The sequence below is a fragment of the Aphelocoma coerulescens genome, chromosome 1 (assembly GCF_041296385.1).
Source record: "Aphelocoma coerulescens isolate FSJ_1873_10779 chromosome 1, UR_Acoe_1.0, whole genome shotgun sequence".
NCBI classification, from domain to species: Eukaryota; Metazoa; Chordata; class Aves; order Passeriformes; family Corvidae; genus Aphelocoma; species Aphelocoma coerulescens.
The window spans coordinates 50,757,618-50,782,282 of NC_091013.1; the positions used below are offsets into that span (position 1 = coordinate 50,757,618).

At 37.8% G+C, this 24,665-nt stretch overlaps 1 protein-coding gene across 11 annotated transcripts in view; it reads right to left on the bottom strand.

Moving 5' to 3' along the window:
• The window catches only part of LMO7 (LIM domain 7), a 131,853-nt gene that overhangs the window by 19,382 nt on the left and 87,806 nt on the right, over positions 1 to 24,665 (bottom strand). For 5 of the 11 annotated variants that reach the window (XM_069008894.1, XM_069008888.1, XM_069008867.1 and 2 more), the window contains 15 exons: positions 24,424 to 24,622; positions 23,032 to 23,284; positions 22,299 to 22,598; positions 21,651 to 21,938; positions 21,183 to 21,383; positions 19,997 to 20,713; positions 18,440 to 18,469; positions 16,018 to 16,135; positions 14,720 to 14,862; positions 12,995 to 13,454; positions 11,923 to 12,246; positions 8,915 to 9,029; positions 3,312 to 3,473; positions 1,745 to 1,929; positions 994 to 1,054 (listed from right to left, as the gene is read on the bottom strand). In XM_069008894.1, the coding sequence (XP_068864995.1) occupies positions 994 to 1,054; positions 1,745 to 1,929; positions 3,312 to 3,473; positions 8,915 to 9,029; positions 11,923 to 12,246; positions 12,995 to 13,454; positions 14,720 to 14,862; positions 16,018 to 16,135; positions 18,440 to 18,469; positions 19,997 to 20,713; positions 21,183 to 21,383; positions 21,651 to 21,938; positions 22,299 to 22,598; positions 23,032 to 23,284; positions 24,424 to 24,622 (3,556 nt within the window). The remainder of the gene's footprint in view (positions 1 to 993; positions 1,055 to 1,744; positions 1,930 to 3,311; positions 3,474 to 8,914; positions 9,030 to 11,922; positions 12,247 to 12,994; positions 13,455 to 14,719; positions 14,863 to 16,017; positions 16,136 to 18,439; positions 18,470 to 19,996; positions 20,714 to 21,182; positions 21,384 to 21,650; positions 21,939 to 22,298; positions 22,599 to 23,031; positions 23,285 to 24,423; positions 24,623 to 24,665) is intronic. The other 6 variants (XM_069008896.1, XM_069008878.1, XM_069008895.1 and 3 more) reach the window with 6 other exon arrangements.

A 24,665-nucleotide genomic window follows, 5' to 3' on the forward strand; every position in this document is an offset into this window, starting at 1 on the left:
ACAAAAAATATAAAGAAGTCAATGAGGTGCCTTTTTTTCTAATGACTATAACCACTGGATAAGAAACTTCTGTTAGACCTCCCATATACTGCAACATCACTTCAGAAAAACAAAAAGCCCCTGAAACAAAAAGGAAAACCTTAGGAGGTTACATCATATGCTAATTAGGATTTCATTTTATCAGTAACAACATCCAACTATAAAAACAGCCCAAGTGCCAAACTTGAACTCAGATTCTCCCTGTCTAATTTAAGCATCCTTGACTGGGATGCCAAATCTGAATGAGGAGCCTAATCACCATTCAAGGTCACCAGAAAACACCTCCAGAGGGCAAGTGATATCTTGGGGGAATTCTTCTATGAATTGTCATATATATTCAAGTTAAAATAGAAAGTTCCTACTTAAGGAACTTTCCATTAGGAAGTATACATACCTGGTTTCTCTCACTGCTGTCAAGTAAGGCTATAACTGCTCATAGCATCATATGCAATAATTCTTCATATCAGAATCATCAGTATGGTTCTCCAGGAATAAAAGTAAAGTAATAATATTGAAAACAGCCACTACCCCCAAAACCTCACAACTGAGAGAGGCAGGCAAAAATAGCAAAAAGTTGAGTACTCTACACTCTTCCTGGGCAGCAAAATAAATCAATACTCATACTGACTCAGTCTCCACACAGTGCAGTAGCAACTACCATAAATCATGTGCCTCCTTCTCTTTCACCTCTACCACACAGTAAATTTACAGCCACTAATGCAGAGACAGGGGCGTTCGTTGAAGGTTTGTTGTCAGTTCTCAAACTGCCTAGCACATTGTGGAAGCAAACTACACCCAGTTTGGATGCAACAAGATCTCTGTGATATCTGTCTGGCTTTCAGTTCATTAAGGTCTCACTTCACCCACTGTAAAACGATTGCCGTCATTACAGGTTTAGTGTCTGTGCTTGTCACAAACCACACAATTAGCAGATGAAAAGCAACAGTGGTTTACCTCTTTGTTCATTAGAGCCAAGATCTCCTTGCATTCCGTTTATCAGTTTTGTTTCTGTACCCTGAAATAAATAAATAAATAAATAAATAAATAAATAAATAAATGTCTTAGGCTCATTAGATTTGTGGAAGCTTATCCAACTACACATCTCTTCTGACAGGAACCAGATATCATGAAACACTTCATAATGTTTTTATAGAAAGATACAAAACAATCTAAAACTTCCTTAGTGTATCTTATAATAAAACAACTGCAGGCATTTGAGGGAATCAATAACCAGCTGTGAACTGCTGTAGAAATAAAAACCATTAGCTTCCAAGAAAATGCCAGAAGCCAAGATCTTCCTATTTCAGCTCCTCGGCAGGCAGGTTTTTATTTACAAGTAATTTGAAAGCCCATATTCTCCTGTTCCTTGGGGCTGCAACTTCCATTTAGGCTAATAATGCAGGTCAAAGTCTTCTCTGGAGAATAAACACTCTATATGTTTTAGTCAAAAAATAGTCTGCATATGTTTTAATATTTATCATTCACCAGTGTTCACTCATGAATAGACAGTAGCAAGGCTTTAAAACATCTTATTTACCTTAATACATACATAGCTACATCTCCGTATTTCAGATGCAGGGTCCTATACTTGTACTACTTAAGGAACATAAGATTTAGAAGTTCTTTTCTCCATCCTCCCATTATGAAGACATTACATTTTTTCTTCCTCCCCCCAAATCCCATGAACCTTCAAAAACATACTCACAGAACTTTGAAGGCTGCTGGAGAAATCTCTTTTTGTGGATATGGTGGAAACATTTGAAACTTTTTCTCCTGAAGTTGCATCAATCCATTTATTTTCAGATGTACCTATAATGTTGGTAGCCATACTGGTGAGATTGAGGATTTTATGCCTTACATGTGGCAGGGAAGGCAGGTCTTTGCCCCAGTCTTTTTGGTATGTGGAGGATCAAGAAATTAATATAGACAGTAACGTCAAAGAACAGAACAAGAGCTAGTGAAAACACATTAAAATAACACAAAAACACACATAACAGAAGAGGGAGACACACAAATCAGGTGGAATTTGTGAAGACAGGAAAAAGGGCATTTATAGCAGACCGCCTTCCCCAAAAATGCAAGTGTTAGTCATAAGCCAGGTAAAAGTTTGCCAGATGCTTTGCTGATATGCGCTACAGCAGCTGAACACTAAAGGGCAGTTAGCATCCATTGGAAACTATTTCATTAGCATTAGTAAGGATTGAGAAAATTCTGCCAACTTTACTCACTCGAGGCACAATGAGCCTCATACACTATATCCAGGGAAGGGTCATTTTCACGTCCATGCTCATCAGGAAGCACAAAGACAGGGAAGAAAAGGAAGTCTAAACTAAACTAGCAAACTGATGAGGCAAAGACAAACTATGCTCTTCTCACACACTCCATCATTTCTCCCTGTCCTAGCCTTACTATTGAAAATTTTATTCAATTAGTTCTATGCCACTAATCTTACTCTTCAGTTGTATTAGGTCCTATAAAGTGATTTGTTTCCTGTCTCTTCATCACCACACTGTTTTTTCCCCAGTTTGCTGGTAACTTATTCTACCTACCTTCCCACTAAAACAATGTTTTGTATTTATACCGTGAAAGAAGTCACTGGTCACACTTCCAACTCTGCAAAAATTATCCTACAACTTTGAAAAGGTTTCCTGATTAAACCCATGGCAAGTCTAGAGATGCTACAAGGCTGTCAGCCAGGATGGAAACCCTCACTACCCAGAATGGGTAGTATCATCCGGGAGAGATTACAGCACCACAGTATTTGGGTCAATGGCCAGAATCATAACACACAGGCACTACATCACCCACAAGCTCATCTTCACTTGAAATGCTCCCTGAAGAAATGAACACAAGATCCTCCTTTCCTGAAGAAAGAGCTGGAGATTGAGAGAGAGAGGGTCTTTAAAAATAACTATCCTTTAGAGACCAGACCCTTTTCATTCTTGTGGTATGGCAGGAAAGAAAATGTTAGATTCCCTTTTGTGGTGGTTGCACACTTTTTTACCTGACCATCCTCTCAGAAACAGGCCAGAGCACAAGAATGAGGTCAGTAGTTCAATGTTTTGTAGATTTTCTTGTCAAGACATTTCTAATGCACAAGCAGTTAAAAAGCCAAGTTGTGTTAAAATGCAACAGAAATGCTGGCAAACTACTTAGCTTAGATATGTATTACTTCCGTAAGGGTAATAAGGACTCTCAGCTGTCAGGTACAGCAGAGACAAAGCTTATTTGCCTTACAGAGCATACAGTATCTGCCTGACAAAACAACTCACCATTCTTTCCATATCGTCTGACATCCATGACCAGGTTTCCAGTTTCTAGTGCTCTGCTGATGGCCTCTTCCCACTGACTGTAGTCCATATGAGAAACCTTTGTGCCGTTGACAGCAATGATCTCATCATCTACATGCAGTTGACAAAGTGCCGCAGGGCTGCCTGCAGAAAACAGAAGAAAACTGTAATTATGTCTCCATTCATATTTTTTCTTTTTATCACAGTTGTCATTGGAAGAGGGTGGATTAGGGAATCATTCAAAGAAATGCTTAATGGTGGATATTTAGAAACTCTCAGAGAAATTCACTACACTGTAACATAAGCTCAGTAACCTCAGTATCAAAGTAGCTTTTCAATTTAGAACTTATGGGAACAATAAAGAAAGCAGTCTTCCGAACTTGTAAGTCTTCAGATTCTGGCTAGCTCATTTAATAAACAATCTCTGGGTTCAGTCTGCCCTTCACTAACTCACCTTTATAATCTGTGAGACAGAGAGAGGCAGCACCAAAACATCTGTATCCAACAATTAGCTGAAATTCAGCCAATGTTTGGGTAATCCTCTTATTTGTTAAAAAAAACCACCAGCCTGCACTTTGTTCATTCCAGTAGAAGATGGCTTTCTCATATTCTCATTTACATTTTCTGAGCTCTGCTGACAAGAGCATGCTGCTTTACTGCTTTGCTAGAATAGTTTGTTAGCTCTGAATTGATTGGTAATTGGACTCAAGATATTGCTGGGTACTGTCCCTTTAGATTTCTCTGGATTATACTTATTTTATCTATTAAGAGCAAATTTTACGGCAGGTTGGACTTTGAATCTACTGATATTTTGCAAGACAGGCTGCACTTTATACTTTTTTTCATCGCTACACATTGGCAGGCAGTCTCACTAGACTAGGGACAGAGAACATAGAGGACCAGTTCATAAACTTTTTCTCTATTTAATTCAGAAAATGGATGAGCTGAGAAACTCAGACTATCCAAGCAAGATTTTAAGGATTACATATGAATGGTTCTTCCATTAAGAATTATTCCCTTAGCAGAATAGAAAATAGAAAAGCCAAGTAAAAATATAAAGGATTGCACAATAAACCCTCATGTTAATAAAACAAGTTTGAATTACACAGTGGAAGTATTTTCCAAAGTATTGAAATCCACACATCTTACTTAAAATGTACCAAGAACAATGCTCTATTACATTATTAGAAACAAATGTGGACAAGTATGACAGAAAAATTTAGACACCATATGCTTCATCCTGAGTTTCTTCTGACTCATTACTAAAATGCTGCTTAAGTCTGCCTCATCCACTAAGGATTCAGATGGCTTCACACATGAGAAAGTTAAGAAATTAAGAAATGTTCTTCTTCCTAGTATGGCAGCAAATAATGATTCATCACAGTTCACTAAAAAGCTACACTTGTTACTCTGCTAGAAGAACATCGCTCCATATTATATTTTTCTGCATAATTCTTAAAATATGGACTAAAAACTTCATTTGCTGTTATGAGTAAAATTTTCAAAACACACCGATTGCTTTTAAGCAGTATTGTAGAAGAAAAGGTAAGGTTTTCACTGGAGGAAGAAACATGGACAATAGTTACACTGGAAAAAACAAGCATCTCTAGGAGCCTGATATAATTTGACCACATCTGGACTAAGCCTTATGCTCATGGGACAAGGAATGCTTCAGGCTCCAGCAGAGTCATCAGAACTCATAATTTCTGTCTTGAGTTGTGACAGAGTAAGCCCCTAGTAACCAAAAAAAAGGTCGTGTTCATGTTACTCAAATAATTTGTCAGGGAGAAGACCCAGCTCAGAGGTGTGAACAGTATACCTCAGCTCAGTTTTAGGAAAGGAAGGGAGTTTAAGATTGCACAGTTTTTCCTGTACTATTACTAGAAAGGCATATCCAGACCATACCCCAACCATACAGATTGAATGAATAGCAGCAGTCTCTAGGTTGCACATGTAGACCTAAAATAGCCAGAACAACTTATACTGCTCCATTTTTGGTGTGTAACTTTGCCAGCAGCTCTTTCTCCAGTCTCTGGACAAAAAGACTTCTCAAGAGTGCAAACCAGGCTGCCTATAGTGGGCTTCTGCTCCGATGCACCTCCAGAGAAGCCCACAGAGACTGGCCAGAAATTCAGGTGCCAAAAGTTGTATGCTACGAGTTGTTTTTCTCTATCCAGCTCCTCCAAGACTATAGGAATTAACAATAATTTCTTTACATTCCTATAACGGATTTAGTTTTCATTAAATAAAATATGTAATGTTTTTATGTTTTTCATAGGTTTCCCTGAAGGTAAAAAGGTAAAAGACTTTTCTTTCTTACTAGTCCCCAGTAAAAACAAATCCAACCAAATTCCATATGTACTTAGTTATCTCTAACCTATCCCCATCTGCTGTTATTCCAATAGATAAACACTATCCCAGTGATAGAAAAAAAAAATAAAACTTGAAGGATGTGGCTCAAATTTACTTTGTCCTTCATGACTGCAAGTGTTTGATCAGAGACATGTGCTCCTATATCAACACAATCTCAAGAAAATTATTGCAAAGGGAAAGTGAAAGGACTGAAACAATAAAGATTATATGGCACTGGGGAAGTTGGCAGAACAATATCTAGATCAATGACTTTAAGGCTTTCTGTTTGCCTAATTTTTAGTGTAAAGGTTGAAAACTCCTGTAAAAAATGAGCACTATCTTTTTTTATATGTGGTAAATGGGTCTCACTGAAATATGAGTTACATGCTTAACTCTTACTTAGCTTTTTTGAGAACACTCATAAGAAGTTAATTTTGTCTACCAAGTAGTTTTCTTAGCAGTTTAAGGAATAGCATATGTAGAATACAGAGACATTTATAAGTAGTAAAAAAGATAAATACTGGGTATCATCTCAAGCAAATCATACAGCTAATTAAGAAGACAAGACAATCAGAGAAAGTATTCCTGGAAGCTTTTTCTGGGCTCAAGAAAGAGAAAAAGGTGACTAGAACCTTGTTTTGGACTTGCCAAGCCTAAATCACGCTCGACCAACCTGGTTATCTTCAACGATGAATTGACTAGATCTCTGTGGATGAGGGAAGAGAGGTGGATACAATCCACCTTGTCGTTAATAAGACCGCTGACATGATATTCCACAGTATCCTGGTACCAAAATTGGGATGGTATTGTCCGCAGGGCAGAATGGCCAGATGTGTAAAAAACTGGCTGGGCTATCAGGCTCTCTGGGAAGTGGCTCTTTCTCAGCCTGCAGGCTGCTTACAAGTGGATCTCATCAGGGATCTATCCTGGGACCTACCCTCTCTAATTTGCTCACCAATAAGCAGGAGAAGGAGACAAAACACACCCTCATCAAGCTTTCAGACCTTGTCAAAAGGGAGAGGGTGACCAATACACTGGCAGGCAGGGCTGCTGTTGAGAGCACGAATCTGACATTCGACAAGGCCAAATGCAGAGTCCTGCTCCTGAAAAGGACTAAGCCCAGTGATGGTATAGGCTGGTTACTGATGGGCTGGAGAGCAAGGCTGGGGCAACCCTGGTAGTGGTAGGGCTGTATGAACAATAACATGACCAACAGATCAAGACAAATGACCATTCCATTCACTCAACACTTCTTATGCCACATGGACAATCCTGTGTTGAGTTTTGGTGTTTCTCTGTAAGAGAAATATCAATAATCTGGGGCAAGTTAAAGGGTAAGGTAATGAGATGGTCAGGACTGGAGCAACTGACCTCTGAGGAAAGGCTGAGGAGTGTGGGCTTGTTCAGCCTGGAGAAGAGAGGCTGCAGGAGAACTTAACAGGAGCCCCCTCCAGTACACATCAGGAGGTCACTGAGAAGGACAAGCCTGCTCTTTACTGAAATTTATGGCAGGAAAACACAGAACAGTGGTTATAAACTGGGACAAAGATCGGTCTGACTGGATAAGTTAGGAAAATTTTCTCTGAGAGGATAATGCCCAGAGAGATTGTGCAGTTTCCATCCCCAGAGGGTCTCAAACCCACATGGGTAAAAGTCCTAGGCCACTCGGCCTGAATTCCGTCTTGACTTTTTTTTGAGTGGTGTTTTGCTCTAGGTGATCTTCCAAGGTTTCTTCCAACCTGAATTATCCTATGACTTATCCTTAAAAATAGCAAATACAACGTTCCCAAGTGCCTAGATGAAAGCATATACTACTCTTTCAATGGGTCATTCACCTTTTTCATCCTTAATTTCTTTAAAAGGAGCTACAGCTGTCGAATAAGCCAAAATGAGCCACTTGTTGGAAGAAAAAAGTGTTGAACATAGGCTAGAAACGAGAACACCGAAATACAGCTTGTTCTCAGTTCAATCTATCCTTTGTGCTCTTCCCTGTGAGAAGAGAAATAAAGCCTAACAAAGACAACAGCCACAAGACCTTCACCTTCTCCTTGGGGACAGAGCCCCCAAGAACTTTTGTGGACTTTTGTGAATGACCAGCAGGAACATTCACGACGCTCAGATTTCTCCTTTCCTGCTGGCAATGCAAATGCACAGACCCCTGCCTCCAAGGAGGGAAATTAAACCAGAAGCCTAGCAGCAGGGAAAGCAAAGTAAAAGTTATTCTTCAGGCAAAGTGAATATTAACAGTTACAGAATCACAGAATGGATCAGGTTGGAAGGAACCACAGTGGTTCATCTGGTCCATCCTCCCTGCTCAAGTAGGGTTATCCTAAAGCAAATCTAATTATGAAGAGTACCCAGATATAGTGAAGAAAGGCCTCTTCACTTCTTGAATTTGAAAAACAAAAAATAAATTCAAGACTGCTCATTAAGTGTTGTTAAATGGTATTTTTTCCTCTCTGGAAACCATAATATAGGGCTAACTAAATTAAAAGTTTCCAGTTATTTCTCCTTTCTCAGGAAGATCTTCTGTTAGGTATAAAGAAGGGTGCAATTCAATATTCCTCAAGTATTACTGGCAATGGGAAAGACCATTGTTTAGAAAACAAGCATTATATGTGATCTGCTTGGGTTTTTGTTGCCTTTATTTTTTTTTAGAAAATCGAGCTTGTTTTCTGCAGAAGACTATTAAAGGTTAGAAAAACTTTATATATGCATCATCTCAAGACAAAAATGTTTGCTTTCCCTCAGTATTAAAACAACTGAAAAAAACTGCACTGGAAATCAATTTAGAAGTTGCAACTACTTAAAAATATTAGCTGTCTCCAAAATTCAACATGACTAAGAAAGGAGAAATTGGAAAAAGAGTATTAACTCCTAAGTTCCCTCTGCATATGTTTACAAACCATGTGAAGTGAAATCTTTTAAACTTAGCTGAAAGAAACAATCTGTATGTGTATGTGCCCATAAATACTGTTCTGCAAGAGGCTCGGTGAACAAATAAGGTTTATACCTTCCTCAATTAGGAAAATGCATTTTCATATTTCTAAATTCAACCTGCTTCAAGAGATGAGGATTCACAGAAATACATTAGCAAACTAAATACTGATTTTTCAGTTCTATACATGATGTTTTAAAATGTTTGCACCATTCTTAGCAGCAAATGCCTTAATTTAGAAGCCTCTGAAAACTGAACATAAGAAGAAAAATTGTTGTGTATATAACATATTTACCTTCTTCAACTGTCTGTACAATGGCTCCTGAAGAACTCCAATTTGTTGTAAACCCAAAGCTGCGACTGTGGCCAGGTCTCTGGTTTATACTGATTCTCATTTCACTGTACTGTTCCTGAAAAATAAAACATGACACTACAGTATCTGGTATCACAGGAATCTAAATGAGGGAAAGTTTATCCTCTAAATAAGTGAGGCTGCTCACAATGTGCACTTTAATCATCTATTATTAGCATCACAAACAAAGGAAACAGTATTGAAGTCAGTTAACTAACTCATTTGCTTTTTATTCAAACAGGTGTGCTTTCAGTTTACATTTATATTTTCTCTACACGTATATTTCACTCTGCATTTCTATTTTAAATGTTCTCTAACACAATGCTAAAAAATTTAAGAACTTGGAGGAAATTAAACCCCTAAATGATTCTTCGTGTATTGTCTTGGGAATTTGTGACATGTACTGCCTCCTGAGAGAGCATCAGAGATGTGAAAAAGCAAGATAACAGTAATCAATCTTTTTATTTTCTTGTACATCTTACCATGAACATCATCAGTTTCCTTTAGGCTCAGTGCTGCAACTAGGTTTAATCGGGTGCACAATCATCTTTTTGATTTTGTGTGAAATACTGCCAGCTTCCTATGAATTTTGTAATGGAGGCCTTAGGTAATAAAACTAATCCCAAAATTAGCTAAATGCAGATCTTTGGCTTTAATGGACTTTCAAGATGCTTTCGGAATCTGAATCAAAATCTAACATCACCATTTTAAACAACAAGAATATCTGAATGGGAAAACATTTTGTAACACTTGCTTTCAATCCCACACTACATTATGAGCATGTGTTGCATACATTAACATTCTAATGCGAATTCATTAAAAACAATTAAAATACCCAAATGCATGCTATGCACTTTTTTAGCATGACATTGACACCAATATAAAGGAAAGAAAAATGACAGATTTTTCTGTCAAACAGTGATAAAATAAATATATTCCAGCAAAATGTGCATGGAAGGGACCCTGCACGTTTTTACACATGCATTAAATGTACACCTACATTTCAGTTCCCTAGTGAACCAGCCTTCCTGAAGAGTGGGATTCATTTTCCCTAACTTAAAATATTTAAAAGTCTAGAAATCTATGCCAATTCCTCCAAGCTTCTATGTTGGTAAGATGGCAGCTACAGTGAGCACTGCACAAGCAGATGCAGCCAGCCGGAGTCTCAGGGAGGTGCAGCCAGAGGTGGCTTCAGCAGCACCCGAGCACTGGACACAGAAGAAAACAACATTGCATGACATCGTCCCAAGGGATCGCCTCATGTTACAGGAATCCTCCCTGGAAAACACTCCCTGTTACAGCCCAGGGTAGAAGTTATGTCTTTTCTTCACAACACAGCTACTTGCAAACACTCCCACACAACCCCAGTCCTTAGGTGAGAATATTAAAAGTGAATCTACTAAACAGGTTAGCACACTGGGCTAGAGAACATACAAACCTTTAGAGTTTGAGTGTGTTCCTGGAAATTGCTACCGGTCTTAATTTTTTTTCCACCATCACAACATGACTCTTCAAATGTATCTCTCTTGTCAGAGGAGTAATGTGACTTTGTACACTCAACTTTATCATTTTTATAGGTCATCTCTAAAACAGGGCTCCCCAGGCCTGGCGTTATGGCCGTGATGACTAGTGAACTATATCAATCTCTCTTGCAATGATTTACAAACACATCATATGCAACTTGCATTCTTTAACTTATAGCTTGTTAAGCTATAACACAATCAAGATTTTTTTTTAACTTTAAAAAAAATTTTTAAAATAGCCCCTCCATATTACTCACTTCTAGAAGGAATTTATAATCACACAACTAATGACAGGGGAAAAAAATATATGGACCTAGTACATGCTATTCGCATTTGCCTTGCTTAAAGAGATGCTAAGAATTCATATCTAATCTAGCAGTTTTCACTGATAAAACCAGAAATTCCTCTATTTTTGCTACAACACAGAAAAAAAGATCATGATCTCTTTCCTTATACAACAATCAATTTCAAAAAATTATGATAAATTAATTACAATGGCCAAGAGGTATCAGAGGTATTGAACTGCAATGTATTTCTTTTCCACATGTAATTAGGAAGAATAATCTTTGGAAGCGAATCAATTTCTAAAAAGGTGGCATGGGAAGTGATTTCATAAATCAGCATCCAAGGTCTTACGACCTTCACTCAAGCAACTGGCACAATTAAGTTTTACAGCAGGATCAGGAATGCAAATCTTTCAAGGGTTATGAACTGCATCATCAGATAGTACAGAAAGGTATCAAAAATTAAAGCTATTGTTGGTGAAACATGCAATCAGTTGGTGGAAACAGCACTTAAGACACATATTTCAAAAAGAACACTGAAAGACCCAACCCTTTATCCAATAAGCACATGCACAAAGAGATGGCAATTTGCTTCAAAACTATTGAGAACATTAATTAGATTCAAGCAAATAGCTAAAAAAAAAAAAAATAGGGCTCAAGCTGCAACAGATGGAAAAAAGGATAGTGTGATACTGATGTTTATGGCCAGCCTTTGAAAAGCTGATCTTTATTTTCCACCAACCACCAGCTTAAAAGTGCAAATGAATGCTACAGCAGCTCAGATAATTCATCTAACTGTCACATCTGATTGTATGCACAATTTTATGTGCTAATTTGGAGAATAACAAAAAGCTTTGAAATTTTGCAAGCATGAAATGATATGTAGAATAACTATTTTGAATTAGAATCATAAATAAAATTAAGCACAAGACAAAATGGGTAGGGAAAAATTCATCAAAAGAGTAAATTTTTTCCCCCCAAATATTCTCCTTCCCCAAAATTAAATCAAAGGAAATAGCAGGTCTCTGAGCTGTCCTCTTACTACCAGAAAAATATTTGCATTAGATGCAATTTTAGTTAATTTCTTCTTTATTCTGCTGTGGCATTCAGTTACACCAAGTAATCACATTATTTCCACACTTACCATGGATTTTGAATCCTTAGGCTCTGTTGGACTCGCAGTTTCTGCAGAAGATGCAAGTGAAAGAGAATCAGGAGGAATGCCATAGTCTGGCTTAGGAATACTGCTTCCAGAATCTTGGTCTTGGAACTTTAAAGGTAATGGCAAACTAGGAGGAGGTGTTGACTGAACACCTTTTTCCTCCTCTTCCTCCTCACCTCTGCTTCTGAATGCACCAGTGGAGAGAGGGTGTGCAGAGTCTGGTTGTGAAAAGGAAATGCTGGTGAACAAAGTTTGAGTTCTTTTAGCTTTTTCTACTTCTCCATTGTATTTCTGAGCATCATCCATCTAGGACAAAAATGACAGTTTGGTAAATATGTGCTTTAAAAAAAAGAAATCCTTAAATTGTTCCGTGATCTTTATACTTAACAAAAACACCTTCCCCTTTGAAGCAAATTCTGGTTCCTGTACCCATTGCTACCTACTTAGAGAAACATATTTTTTTCTCTTGAAATGCTTGCAGAACAAATAGTCCAGACTTCTTAAGATAAACTTGTTAAAGTCATCTGCTCAGAATTATTTTTTAAACTGAAACTAATAAGGATTTAGGAGAAAATGATGAAAATTATCACAGTAATGTGGCAGGGGGGAATCAATTTCATTGTTTCCAGTGCTTTATAGGGTAGACAAATTTTAGGCTAGCATAAAATTTCAATTTCAACAAAGTCAGCAGAGCAGAGGAGACTTATCACCTGAAAAATTTATCTTTAACACTTCATTGTGTTAACCTGGCTCCAAGGACAATTACCAATTACCTCCAAGGACAATTTTTTTTAAAAGGCACACTAAGGAGACTTACTACAAGTAATAAAAGGAATATTTTACCAAATATAGTTGCCAGCTTTAATTCCAGGGGTGAGTTTAAGCACAGAAACACACGTAAACATCTAAGCCACAACAGAACTGCCTGCTCTATTTACACAGCCTTCATCACACAGGAGACACTTTTTAAAAAAACCAAAACATTAAAATTACCGTTCCCCCAGCTATTGAAGACCCCACATTTACAAATTTCAGGAATGAAGCGGAATTTTACCGTGAACGACCGTGGAAGTGACGAGATTCCTCTTGAGTGGACACCAAAAGGTCTTGGTGTAACCACAGATGTTAACCTGGAGGTATCAGTTTTCTGGTAAGTTCTTGGGAGAGAAGCTGAAACCTGAGCTGACCCAGTTTGAGCATTCACTGAGTAGCGAGTGGACAAAAGAGCTGGGCTCTGCTCCCGCTCCTCCGCCAGGCTCTCCGGCGGCGCAGGAGCTTCTCGAGCAGCCGAGCTCTCCGACAGGTTCTCCTTGGGTGGCTGGGTGGCATATACACTTTTGCTGTCCTTAGTGCTGTAGGAAGTATCTTCTTCCAAACGGTAATCTTTGGCTGCTGACCAATCTTTTGCCACTGTGGAAGGTGCTTTTTCTTCACTGAACACATCATCATTCAGGGAATATGCCCAGTTGTGTTCCTGTTTCTGCTGCTCATAGGAGTCTTGATCTCTCTCTTGCCTATGGAAACAAAGCCTGTTAAAATAGCCAAGTAACCCAACAAACAGGCAGGCCTAAAGTTTTTCAACTAGTGAACATTTAGGGCAGAGCATAGGCCAAATAATACATCTCCAGTAAATGAAAATGAATATAATTGTTTAAATATATTAGTATTTTCATACATTTTTAAATCTATCTTCTTTAACCTCCTACCCAGTTCAGGACTCTCATAACACTCAGGCATACTACTATCACATTATCAGGCTGCCATCATGACATAAATCTTTGCCAAGAAAATGATATAGCTATTCAAGTTACATATCCTCAGAAATTCAGACTTTATTTAGGAAAGAATAGGAATAAGGTAGTCCCATAACACTGTCTGAACTGTATAACTCTGCTCGATACTTCTGCTCTATGAAAATGCTATGCTGAATTTTAGATAACTAAATAAGATGGTGCACTGAAGTTCAGCTAATTTTTTTTTTCCTATTCATTTCTTTGTCATAAAGTAACAACCACTACAGGGATAATCTTTAACTCATCATTTTTAAGATTCTTATTGATACTGAACATTCAATACAATTAGCATCCATATATTCAAGCAACTAATTTTTGTCCTTGCAAATAAGTAAAAAAGCAAATCCAAAAGATTAGATTTATTTCTTTTATGAATACATGTCGTGCATATTACCTTCAGCTCAGTCATACATGCCTTTTTAAATAGCTAGATAGATAAGACCATCACCACTAAAAACGGTCCTGTGCAGTTTACACGTTTTACTCTTCGGAAAGTAAATACCAAGAGGAAAAATTAGGGATGAAGGGGAAAACAAGTAAAAGTTTACAACGCTGTGACATACATTAAAATTCTGGTTTTTAGTTCTCCACAGCAGCTGAAAGAATAGCAAATTCAGTGATAGAAGGAAGAGAAATAGTTAACTTTATCCATGAATAAAAAAAGACAACTATCCATTTCAATGCTATTGTTTCAACTAATTTAAAGAGAATGCAAATATTGACTTCTCAGTACCTTTATTTATGGATAGCAGAGTAAAATACCATTTATAGAGAAACCTGTTTAACATTCTGTGCAAACAGTGCATTAGAAAACCATATTCAGTCCTTCAACTGCCTAGATTTCTACATTTTATTTTGCAACTAAAATTGTCAAGATCTCTGCAGAATCAATTTCAACTTGCTGGTAAAAGCTGCTCAAGAATTCAAAGGAATAAGAATGCTCAGATTTATGTTCCTCAACATAATACTCCCATTAGGACCATTACCTCTCCTGCTGCATTTCTTTCAGTGACTTGGTACTCCTTCCAGATACCTCAGAAGCTCTCCTTTCAATTTCTTCTCTCTCTTCTTTTTTCTTTTGCAATTCTGAAGTGTAGCTCTTTCTACGACTCTTCCATTTTGCTAGATCCTATTAGAATAACATGAATGTACACCATCAGATTTTCTCAAGACCTCATCGACTTACAGAGGCATCCTATTACATCCTATTTATTGCCCTGATTTTATTTGCATGTCTGCATCACAGCCACAATTTCATGTACCTTTCCCCTAAATAATAAAGGGGTTGTCATGTTCCAGTTAGGGTTGCAGACTCACTGCCTCCTTGAGTTAACAATTGCAATTATTGGACTATATGTCATTTTGCCCTCTTTAACCCCTCCTTAACATTTTCAATTTTATTCTAGAATACTTCACACATAATTGAAAACTAATGCAAATGCCACCTGTATTTCTTTGTTAGGGGCTTTAGAGTTTGGGGTATCATTGCTTTTCCAAATCACTACTATATTAGACTGATACACTAGCTTGAGAATAAATATGCCTTAAATTCTAAATTGAAAACAGATATTTCTGTCTTTTCTTCATTTCTGTAAAACTGCAATGTGAACTGGCAATATTATCCATGAAACACCAGAGCTGAGTTAAGGGAAGTACTGAATATTAGAACTGAGATGGCTGATATGCATTAAACAAACAACTATGAACTTCTTATTTGGTGCTTTGTTCTTAATTTCAGCTTCTTATTGATACTCATTGTCAAGAAGAGATTTTAATAAATTGAAAGGTCTTCAGATACACTTATGATGCTGTGCAAAGCTACCATACAGGTGACAAGCTGGATTTAAGACAGAATTATTAGAGGATAGGAGCCTCAAGAATTTGCACGAGGAAGTATTATTTCTTCCCCTTTCTCCCAGAGGATCAAATACTCAGACATTCCAAACATTTCTCCAAAAAAAGTATTCAAAAATTTCAGATAACACAAGAAACTATGCCCTAACTTTTCTTTATGTCCACAGAAATCAAGCCTGAAGGCTTTATTACAATACATACAAGTCTTATCCTGAAGCATTAATCAGAAACTTAGGACGATATTTAAAATAATTTCAGTTCTGCCTTAAACAGGCATCCCCAAAAACTCTAGTAGCTGCATGAGATGAATTGTTTTAGAAGACAGCCCCGTGAATTGCTGCACACACGCCAAAGCTTGTTTACTAGGGACACTGAAGGCCGGTGACACTTCAAGCAGGACACTCAAGGAAAGGTGAAAAGGAGTCCTTACTTCTTGCCACTTTAGATCTTGTTCTTGTAACTGTTCTTTTATCTTTTGAAGCTCTTCATAACGGATTTTGCGCATTGTCTGCAGCTCCTCTGCACTGACATCATTCAAAGATTTACTCCTAGAAAGGGAAAAGAGTACTCAGCTTTATAACATCTTAGCGCTCATTTTACACGAGTGAAACCTTCAGAGAGAGAGATTTATATTAGTACAACTGAATGCTCATGAGTGTTATTTTGAATGGAGCAGGAAACACATGGGCAGCTGAATGAGCAAGACTGGGACGTGCTCTAGTGCCAGCACTCAAGTCATTAGTTGGATATTTGAGCAAATAAAATCAGATTAAGGGAATAAGCAGCTCTGTACATCTCCACACTGATCATTCACATTGAACTCCTCATAAAACTGTGCTACTTCTGCTTAAACCTGTTATTCTCTTTACTGATTTTGTTTCTTTCTTTGACCCCAAAGGCATCCCCTATCCCCAAATTCAAATTCCCATCCTCTGACTTCTCTCCTGTAACAGCCCCAGTATCACCTTCTGTTCTTTCCTTCCTTAGGCTAATCATAAAATCAAATCAGTTATTGATGCACATTTCCAGAAGATTAAGAGTCACTCACTGCTAAATGTTCGGTTCATGGATGTCACAGGCCTCACTAGCCTATGCTGGTCCTCCCCAAGCCTCTGAGATGCTTTCCATCCAAGCTGGGATGGCTAACACAGCCATCTTCCTCCTAACTTCTTCAACATGGCTACAGTTTCCCCCAGGAACTTCTACTCGCTGGTTCCCTTTAACCTAAACTCCTCAGAGTTCACCTTTCATGCTCCCCGCCACCACATGCTATTTTTCCTTTATTCTTTCACATCACAATGATAAACATAATGGGACATTTAGTTTAGATATAGGACAAGACTCCTGATGAGATTTGACCACAAGCCTCTAGACAGTAAGCAAAATACAAGTGTTTCATCAGAAGGTTCAATGGTGTGATATAAAAAGGAAAGCTAGGTTTCTGGGTCTTGGGGGGTTTTTTTTGTTTGTTTCTTAGTATTCAAAAATACCTTTGGTTTTGTTTATCCAAAGTATGAGTGATAGAGGGATGTAAATAAGTTTTAACAGGACTTGAAAATGTGGCACTTCTCTGATATGACAGAAAAATCAGATTAAAACCAAAACAGATTCAGCACAGAGCCCTGCTCTAATCTGTTGCATTCCAAGAGATCTCTGAACTAACAAACCAGACTTTCACTTCCTCCCAAGAGGCCGAACTCACTTTCATTGGTAACATAGAGACTTTGGCCTCTGGCCTCTAGAAATAAAGGCTTGGGCATTAACTAGTTGTATCTGTTTACTTGTCTATTTTCTGAATGAGAAGAGTGCCAAATTCAGCAAAAATTGCCTGGTTGCTATTGCAGAAACTCTTTTCTTGTACAGTTCTTATCCTCATTTTTTATGCTTAAGTATGTAGAACTGTTTTGGGGTAACCAAACCCTGCATAAGGGTTGTATCAAATTTGTTCCAGATGAGTTCAAGAAAACTTATATAACTACACTTTCCACTTCTTTCTCTTGAGTATTATATCTGCCTGCAACAAAACAGGAAAATCTAGACCTAAATAAAATATAACCTAAGTAAAGGTATATTCATACCATGGAACTGGATCTTAGTTTTAATTTCAGTCTAAACTGAAAAACCTAACTAGTGACTTGAGTCTTCTGAGTCTCCCTCTCCTAACATCTAACAACTTCTGAAACATTTTGCACTTCTTCTGGAAGTGTTTAGTCATTTACCAAGTCTGCCTCAGGGTAAAAATAGAGAAGTAAACAAATAAATTTAAAATCTAAAAAGTCATTAGAACAACATCCATTCCCAAATACTTAACACGCCATCACACAATAAGTGGAAAAGTTATTTCTCTTTGAGTCACAGTTCATCATAAACAACATCTAAGTTCCCATGACACAAACCAATAAGTTTGCCACTGAGCATTCAATAACCTGGAGGATATAAAATAACCCCAGACCATTCACCAATCTCATGATAAATACCACTGCTGTTTATGATTTTCAGATTCTAGCTGTACAGCCTTCAAAATAAAATATTTGTTAATATTCCTTTACACTTTTGAATGTTTTAAAGCCTAATTTAAATACAGAACAACAAATTCTTCACTTCAGCAGGAATAAAACATTAGAGCTGATTTTCAAAGTGCCTGATAACCATAACTTGAATACATGAGACAGCAGAGAGAACTTTTGCCATACGCATAGCTTTTACATTCATTACATAAATCGCAAAGAACAGAACAACAAAGCATCATGCACAAGTTTTCAGCACAAGTTCTTAGCTACTGTGCATGCATAAAGATGAAAAGAGGCCAAAAAAAAAAGCATTATGATCTTTCAAGATTTTATAAAACTTACCCTTGCTCATCAGAAAGCTTTTGAAACAGTCTGAGAAATCAGAAACCAAAAAAGAAAAGATTCAGTGTCTTGATATTGATAACAACATTAACACCATTAGCAGACCAGCACTCTCACTAAATGATGGGGAAACTGAAAGCTTGGGAACCAGCCAGCATGGAATAGCATATCAGGAGTTGGACACTAGTCAAAAAACACACCAGGACTTGCATGATGTGCAAAGTTGGGCAGAACTGACAGAACAAGGCTGCCTGCAACTTTCCAACACTTCTCATTTAGCAATACTGCACAAATAGAGCCCCGTATTAATTCTACGCCACTTATTCCAGTGCTGTTGAACAGCATGATGCTCAAAAGAGACTCATTTCAAGAAATTAAAATTCATGCCAACTTGAGTCCCAACAAGAAATGTGGCTTACAGAAGTTGTTTTCTTGTTATTTCAACTATTTCGGATACTAAATGGGAGTCATACTTGATGTGTACAAGAATAAAAGACCCTACATAGTTTAGCACATAAATCCTTGAACACAACTAATCCAAGGAAATTCAAGAGGATTTTTAGTATTCTTGAATATGAGTATTTTATAATATAGCTATTCAATTCTATTTAATGAATTTTTAGAACATGCAGTATTTTCAAGCACATCAGAAATATTTCTCAGTGAAGCTTGAACTTTGTTAACAGTATTAAGCTTAAAAATTAAATGCAGCAACATCAAAATATCAACTGGAACACAGAAGTGTCTTAGTCACAAGTAATGATGCACAGCTGGGAGAACTGCAACTTGCAATGCCGTATTTTCAGAGCTAAGGAAACATCCAAAACCCCACTCTCCCCCAGTAAATACAAAATTCAAAGGAGAGACAGGAAGTACTTAACAAACAGTATTCAGTCAAACAAGAGAACTTTTGAGGATACCTGGAAAGAATTAGCAGAAAGTATGAATCAAGACTGTAGGAAAGTAAGGAGATAGCATTGGCAGAATGAAATATGCCATGGTGGAATTTAATATTACATAGACACACAGCTTGCATGCACCATGACCTTTGGGCAGCTAAACCACTTTTTTTTCCACTTCATCTAATCATCTCAGAACTGTGGCAGGACAGTTTACAAGCATTTTTAAACTTAGGTGCAAGCAAGAATATCAGAATGCCCATTTCCAGAATTTGTCTTTAAAGCATTCATGTGTTTCAGAAATGCTTTTACCTATTATCTTGTAAAATAAAAGAAAATATTTCTAGCCTCCATAGTCTTTTGAATAATCACTATTTTTGTTCAACCATGGAAAGAATCTTATGCAGAACTTTGAGTCTGAAGGAATGAGAACATCTTTTCTCCAAAGTGGCAGCCTAAAACTAGAAAACTTTATAACTTTTTGTTGAAAATAGGGTATTGCAGTCATGAGCTTCTATTCAAAGCAAATAAAAAGCTTTTTTGAGGACAACATGAACAAATAGCAGATTGGCACTCTATGAATGGTTCAGCACAGGATGATGCTTTTCTGAATGGTAAGGGTTCAAGGACACTCAATCTGTGCAGGACACAACCTGACCTCTCCACCATCTGCCGTTTCTTGTGTCTAACTTTGCTGGCCTCCCTGATTGCTTCCCACTTCTTCCAGTCTTCTTCACTGCATGGACCTGGGATAAAATTTACTGGCTGGACATTGCTTCCCACTTTCCAAGATTCAATCTTGCGGGTCAGCATATCATCCTTCTTATGCTGTAAAGATGGTGACAGCACTCTGCCGTTGCTCTTCCTTTCCTCTGGTATTGCGTTTTTTTCAAGTAAACATAGAAATTTGGACCGGATCTCTTCTGGAAGACTCCATGGATCAGGAAACAGTGCTGGGTGATACTTGTCAGGAGCACCTGATAAAGGCACCTCTTTTTTTTGAGAGAGGACTTTACGAAAAATCATGTCATCCTTTTCCAAGTCTGGAATCACAGTTTGGCCCTCTCTGGGTTGCAGAATTATCTCACCCTCTAGAGGAGGCTCCTGTTCAGAGAATTTCTTTAAATACCGGGGGTCTTGAAGAACAACTTGATTCACATGGAAAGCCCCAGTTTTCCGAACGAACAAATCATCGTTTTCCAAATCTGGATATAAATAACCATTTTCCTCATCTCCTTGCTTGCATCCTGGTATAAAGGAAACATTCTTTCTACATTTTATGAGCCTAGGGCCAGAAGTAGGATCAATTCTGGTCTCCATTTCGGAAGACACGTAGTCAGTGTATTTTTGCAGGGCCTGAAGTAACGAAAACTGACTGAAGCATATAAAACAAAAGGAGGGAAGTAAAAATATCATTAACTAGCAAGAGACAAGCAGATCACAACGTATTGCAATATACATTTGGTTTAGACTTGCAGTATCTCAAGCAGAATGATGACACCACTTGGCATTCACCACCACTGACCGTAGCGCAGCACACGCCAACCAACGCAAAGGTATCCCAGCATCCTAACCTGCTCAGAAACATCACACTTACATGCTCACACATAAAGCCAGTAACCCTATGTAGCATCTTACACTTTCACATTTGTATATTGCAGAAGATCAGCAACTTATGGCTACACTAAAAGAGAAAAAAAAAAACCAAACCCAACAAACCAGCAAAATAGTAATAACCAAAAAAGCATGACATCACGGGACGCGGTTTAATTTCATTTAAATGTTGCATATCCAGCCATTTCTTTTTGATGCAGCAAGAGAACAGCTCATGCAGCAGTATCAACCTGGGCTGATCAGAAGACTCCAAGATTTTTCCTTCTGCAATCTGTGACAATGAGCTTCCCACATATTCAGCAGTTGGCTTATAATTCTGATCCCTTCTGCAGCTACTGTTCCAGTCAAAACCTGGTCTTGGTTGATTAGCAGCAATGGTACAGCTTTGTTTGTAAGCAAATTCCTCATCCTCAGAATCTGATCTCTTTCTACTGTGCAGCAGCACAAAGAATGAGCAGAGGAGAAAGAAAAAAAAAACCATGAAATGCACTCACTGAGTAAAATGCACAGTGGCAACAGAGCAACAGTATAACAAAAATAATATTTCAATTATTTAAAAAAAAATAAAAAAAGAAGAAAGAATAAAACGTATCCTGCTGCTACACTGGCAATGAAAATGAAAAAAATTCAAAGTCATAGAGTTACACTTTATTTAGGCTTTGCACACAGGAGAGAAACAGGCATGCATGAAAACGCACCTGAACCCTTGAATCTCTTTATACCAGGGTTTGAAAGAGGATTTCTTGATTTTTTTCCATAGCAATTCTTCTTCTGGAGTCCAAAACTTAGGAAGAAATTTGTCAAAAGCAACAACTGTATTTGGTGCTGAAGAACATAGCTTGCGAAAATAGAGATCATCTTTTTCAATGTTTGGGATGCCTACTTCTTCCTCGTCCTCATCAAAATACCCAGATAATTGTGAAGGATTGTTAACTCTTGGTTTGTTTTCCTCTTTAGTATCCAACTGCCTCTGCCTCCTCTGGTTACTGTTCAAAATATCCAATCAGTTAAGATATTTTAGGAGCAACTTGACATAAGGAATGCAAAAACACATGCTTTTTGGCTCAGGAGCTCAGCCTTGTGAATGAAGCATATTAGTTCTCAATTTCATCACTGCAGCACCAGAAATAATAAGATATATTAAATTTTAAAAAATTTAAAAAGAAGTTAAATGGTTATATCAGCATCCTATCTCCTCCAACAAAAATACAAAGTTTGACAGAAAAAGCATATCAAATTATCAGCTGTGTTAAAATGCTGATTAGAAGACTAACTTTATGGAGTTATTTAAGGGCTGCGATTTAGGTAACGCAATAGTTACTGGATCTTGGATTAGTATCTCTGACCTCAGTGGTTCAAGCATTGCAGCTAGTGGACCAGCTGGATAACTTTCTCGCGAGCAAGATTTAGGAGAGTCATTGCGCAACATGAAATGATGTCCAGGTGCAGCAGAGCTTACAGGGCTCTTTTTGATTAGAAATCTACGATTTGCTAAGTCATCCAAAACAACGTCGGGCAGCCTTCTTTCATCTTCTGAATCAGAGCCACTGTCATACTCATAGATGATCTGGAGGGAAGCTGGATTTGTAAGCCCACACTCTGCTCTGCTATTTTGGCAGGAAGCTACAGGATTCGTTTCACATCCACTGAGGTTGACCGAAACAGGAATAGAATTAAGACAGTGAAGTCACGAAGGTAATGGTGAAACTCAAGAACTGCCCACTAATCTCATCTGTATGCATCAAGAAGCCGGACAACTGAAATTCATCACCATATTTTGAAAGGCTTTAACAAGAAACTAAAACCATAGGTCTATCTTTCATGAACTTGCTTTTAAGATCATTAAATACATCTGGAGTCTGGCCAGCTTCAAAACATTACTCAAACACCAAAAAGCAATGTAAAAAACCAAAACGAAACCACATAACCACACCAAAATGTCCCCCTCAATAAAACATGGGAAATCAAATACTTGACTTTGTATTGCAGCAAGAGCAGCTTTTCTTTACCTATTAAAGAAATAATTTATTTTAAAAACTCTAAATCAAAGCCCACTTTACTAAGACCGCACACCAGTACCTTGAAAATGTTCCATCTGACTCAGTGAAGATGGGACTTGCCCAGCTCCTCCTGTTGTCCTCATTCTTCTCTGTCCTCTTCTTCCTTAGAGGTGCTGGCACATATCCTGTCTGCTTGTTTTTGTTGGGTAAGAAGCGATTGAAGTCAGTGGTAGGTTTTGGTTCAATCACAGAAATCCTACGGTAAGACCTGTCATCTTTATGGGAGTCATGCATTTTGGAAGGCAGTTCCGAGTCTGTGTCACTGTCACAACCTTAGAAGAAAGTGGAAAAAAGGGAAGACTAATTATTCTCTAGACATGAGCTTCTAGCTGAAACTTGGATCAAAGTCTTCTAAAATCAATTTAACTCTGTATTTGAGATCTTTCAGCTGCAAATTTGCAGACCTACTGACAGGACAGTAGGAGAGATATTTTTAGAAGCATGTGGCAAAGCTGTGATAAGATCCATTAAACTCAGTTTGGTTTGCATGGTCCTTCTGCATTTGTTCCATTCTTTCATTATCACTGCTCCCTGCAGGAAACAAAGCGCTGGCCTCCAGACTGAAGACAGAAAACAGCACAGGAATTTTTTAATTAAGTTGTATTTGCCAGATAAATTTATTAACAAAGACAAGTTAACAGCAAATAATAAATCAATGTTCTCATCTCACCAGATTAATATCCAGTAGAAGTGCAGGGTACATCACATATGCAACATGCCTAAATGCTGCCTTGCTCAGATCAGCAATGCTCCATGGAGCCTCTCCCCAATGATTTTATGTTATTCACATGAAACAAAAATCCAAAACCTCACAATTTTTGTGACTTTAGACTACAAGTTGGCATTGAACTTTAAAAGCAGCAGAGAAACACAGGCTAGAGTGCTGCTTTAGGGATCCAACATCACTGTCTTCTTGTTACCTTTATTATCATGACAAACTACTAAAAGTAACAAATACTATTCAGTATTTAACCTGAGTGGGAAAAACCTTATTGAATATTCACAAATGAAGTGAAGACATAGATATTTGACACAGTCACCCTAAGAACAAGGCAAGAGACTTTTGCAACTGGTGAATTTTAGGTGATCCCATCCAGATCTGATTTCTAGCAATTTCCCTTACAGAATTCTGGGAATATACCCTGCACTTACACACGCTCTAAAGTGTCAGTGAGAGCGAGAGTTTCAGCAACCCTTCCTAGGAAGATTTGTTGTCAGCAGTGCTTTGTTTCTACGAACAGTTAGAGGTCAATATTTGCTTAAGCAAATTGCAACTGCAGCAGTTGCAAAACTAGAGTTGACTTTCAAGCTGGTTTAAGTACTGGATATCCAAGTACTAAGTCCATACATTGTCTTCTCCCACACTCATAAGACACAAGTCAACAAAAGATTTTTAGAGAGGAAAACATACCTTCACTGCCACCTTTCAAGGTTATATCTGATGAAAAGCTTGTGCAGGATCTTGAACCAAGAGAGTCCAAGCTATCAAAGGAATCGTCTCTTTTATGAGTAGCTGAAGACGAAAAGGGCTCTCCCCGGTCAACGTACCAAATATCACCGTACCCACTATCTCTGCCACTTCTGCTCAGCTGGCTGGACTCTTCAAGTGCCTACAAGAGTAAGTTTTGAAAGGTCTTTTTCAATAATTTAATG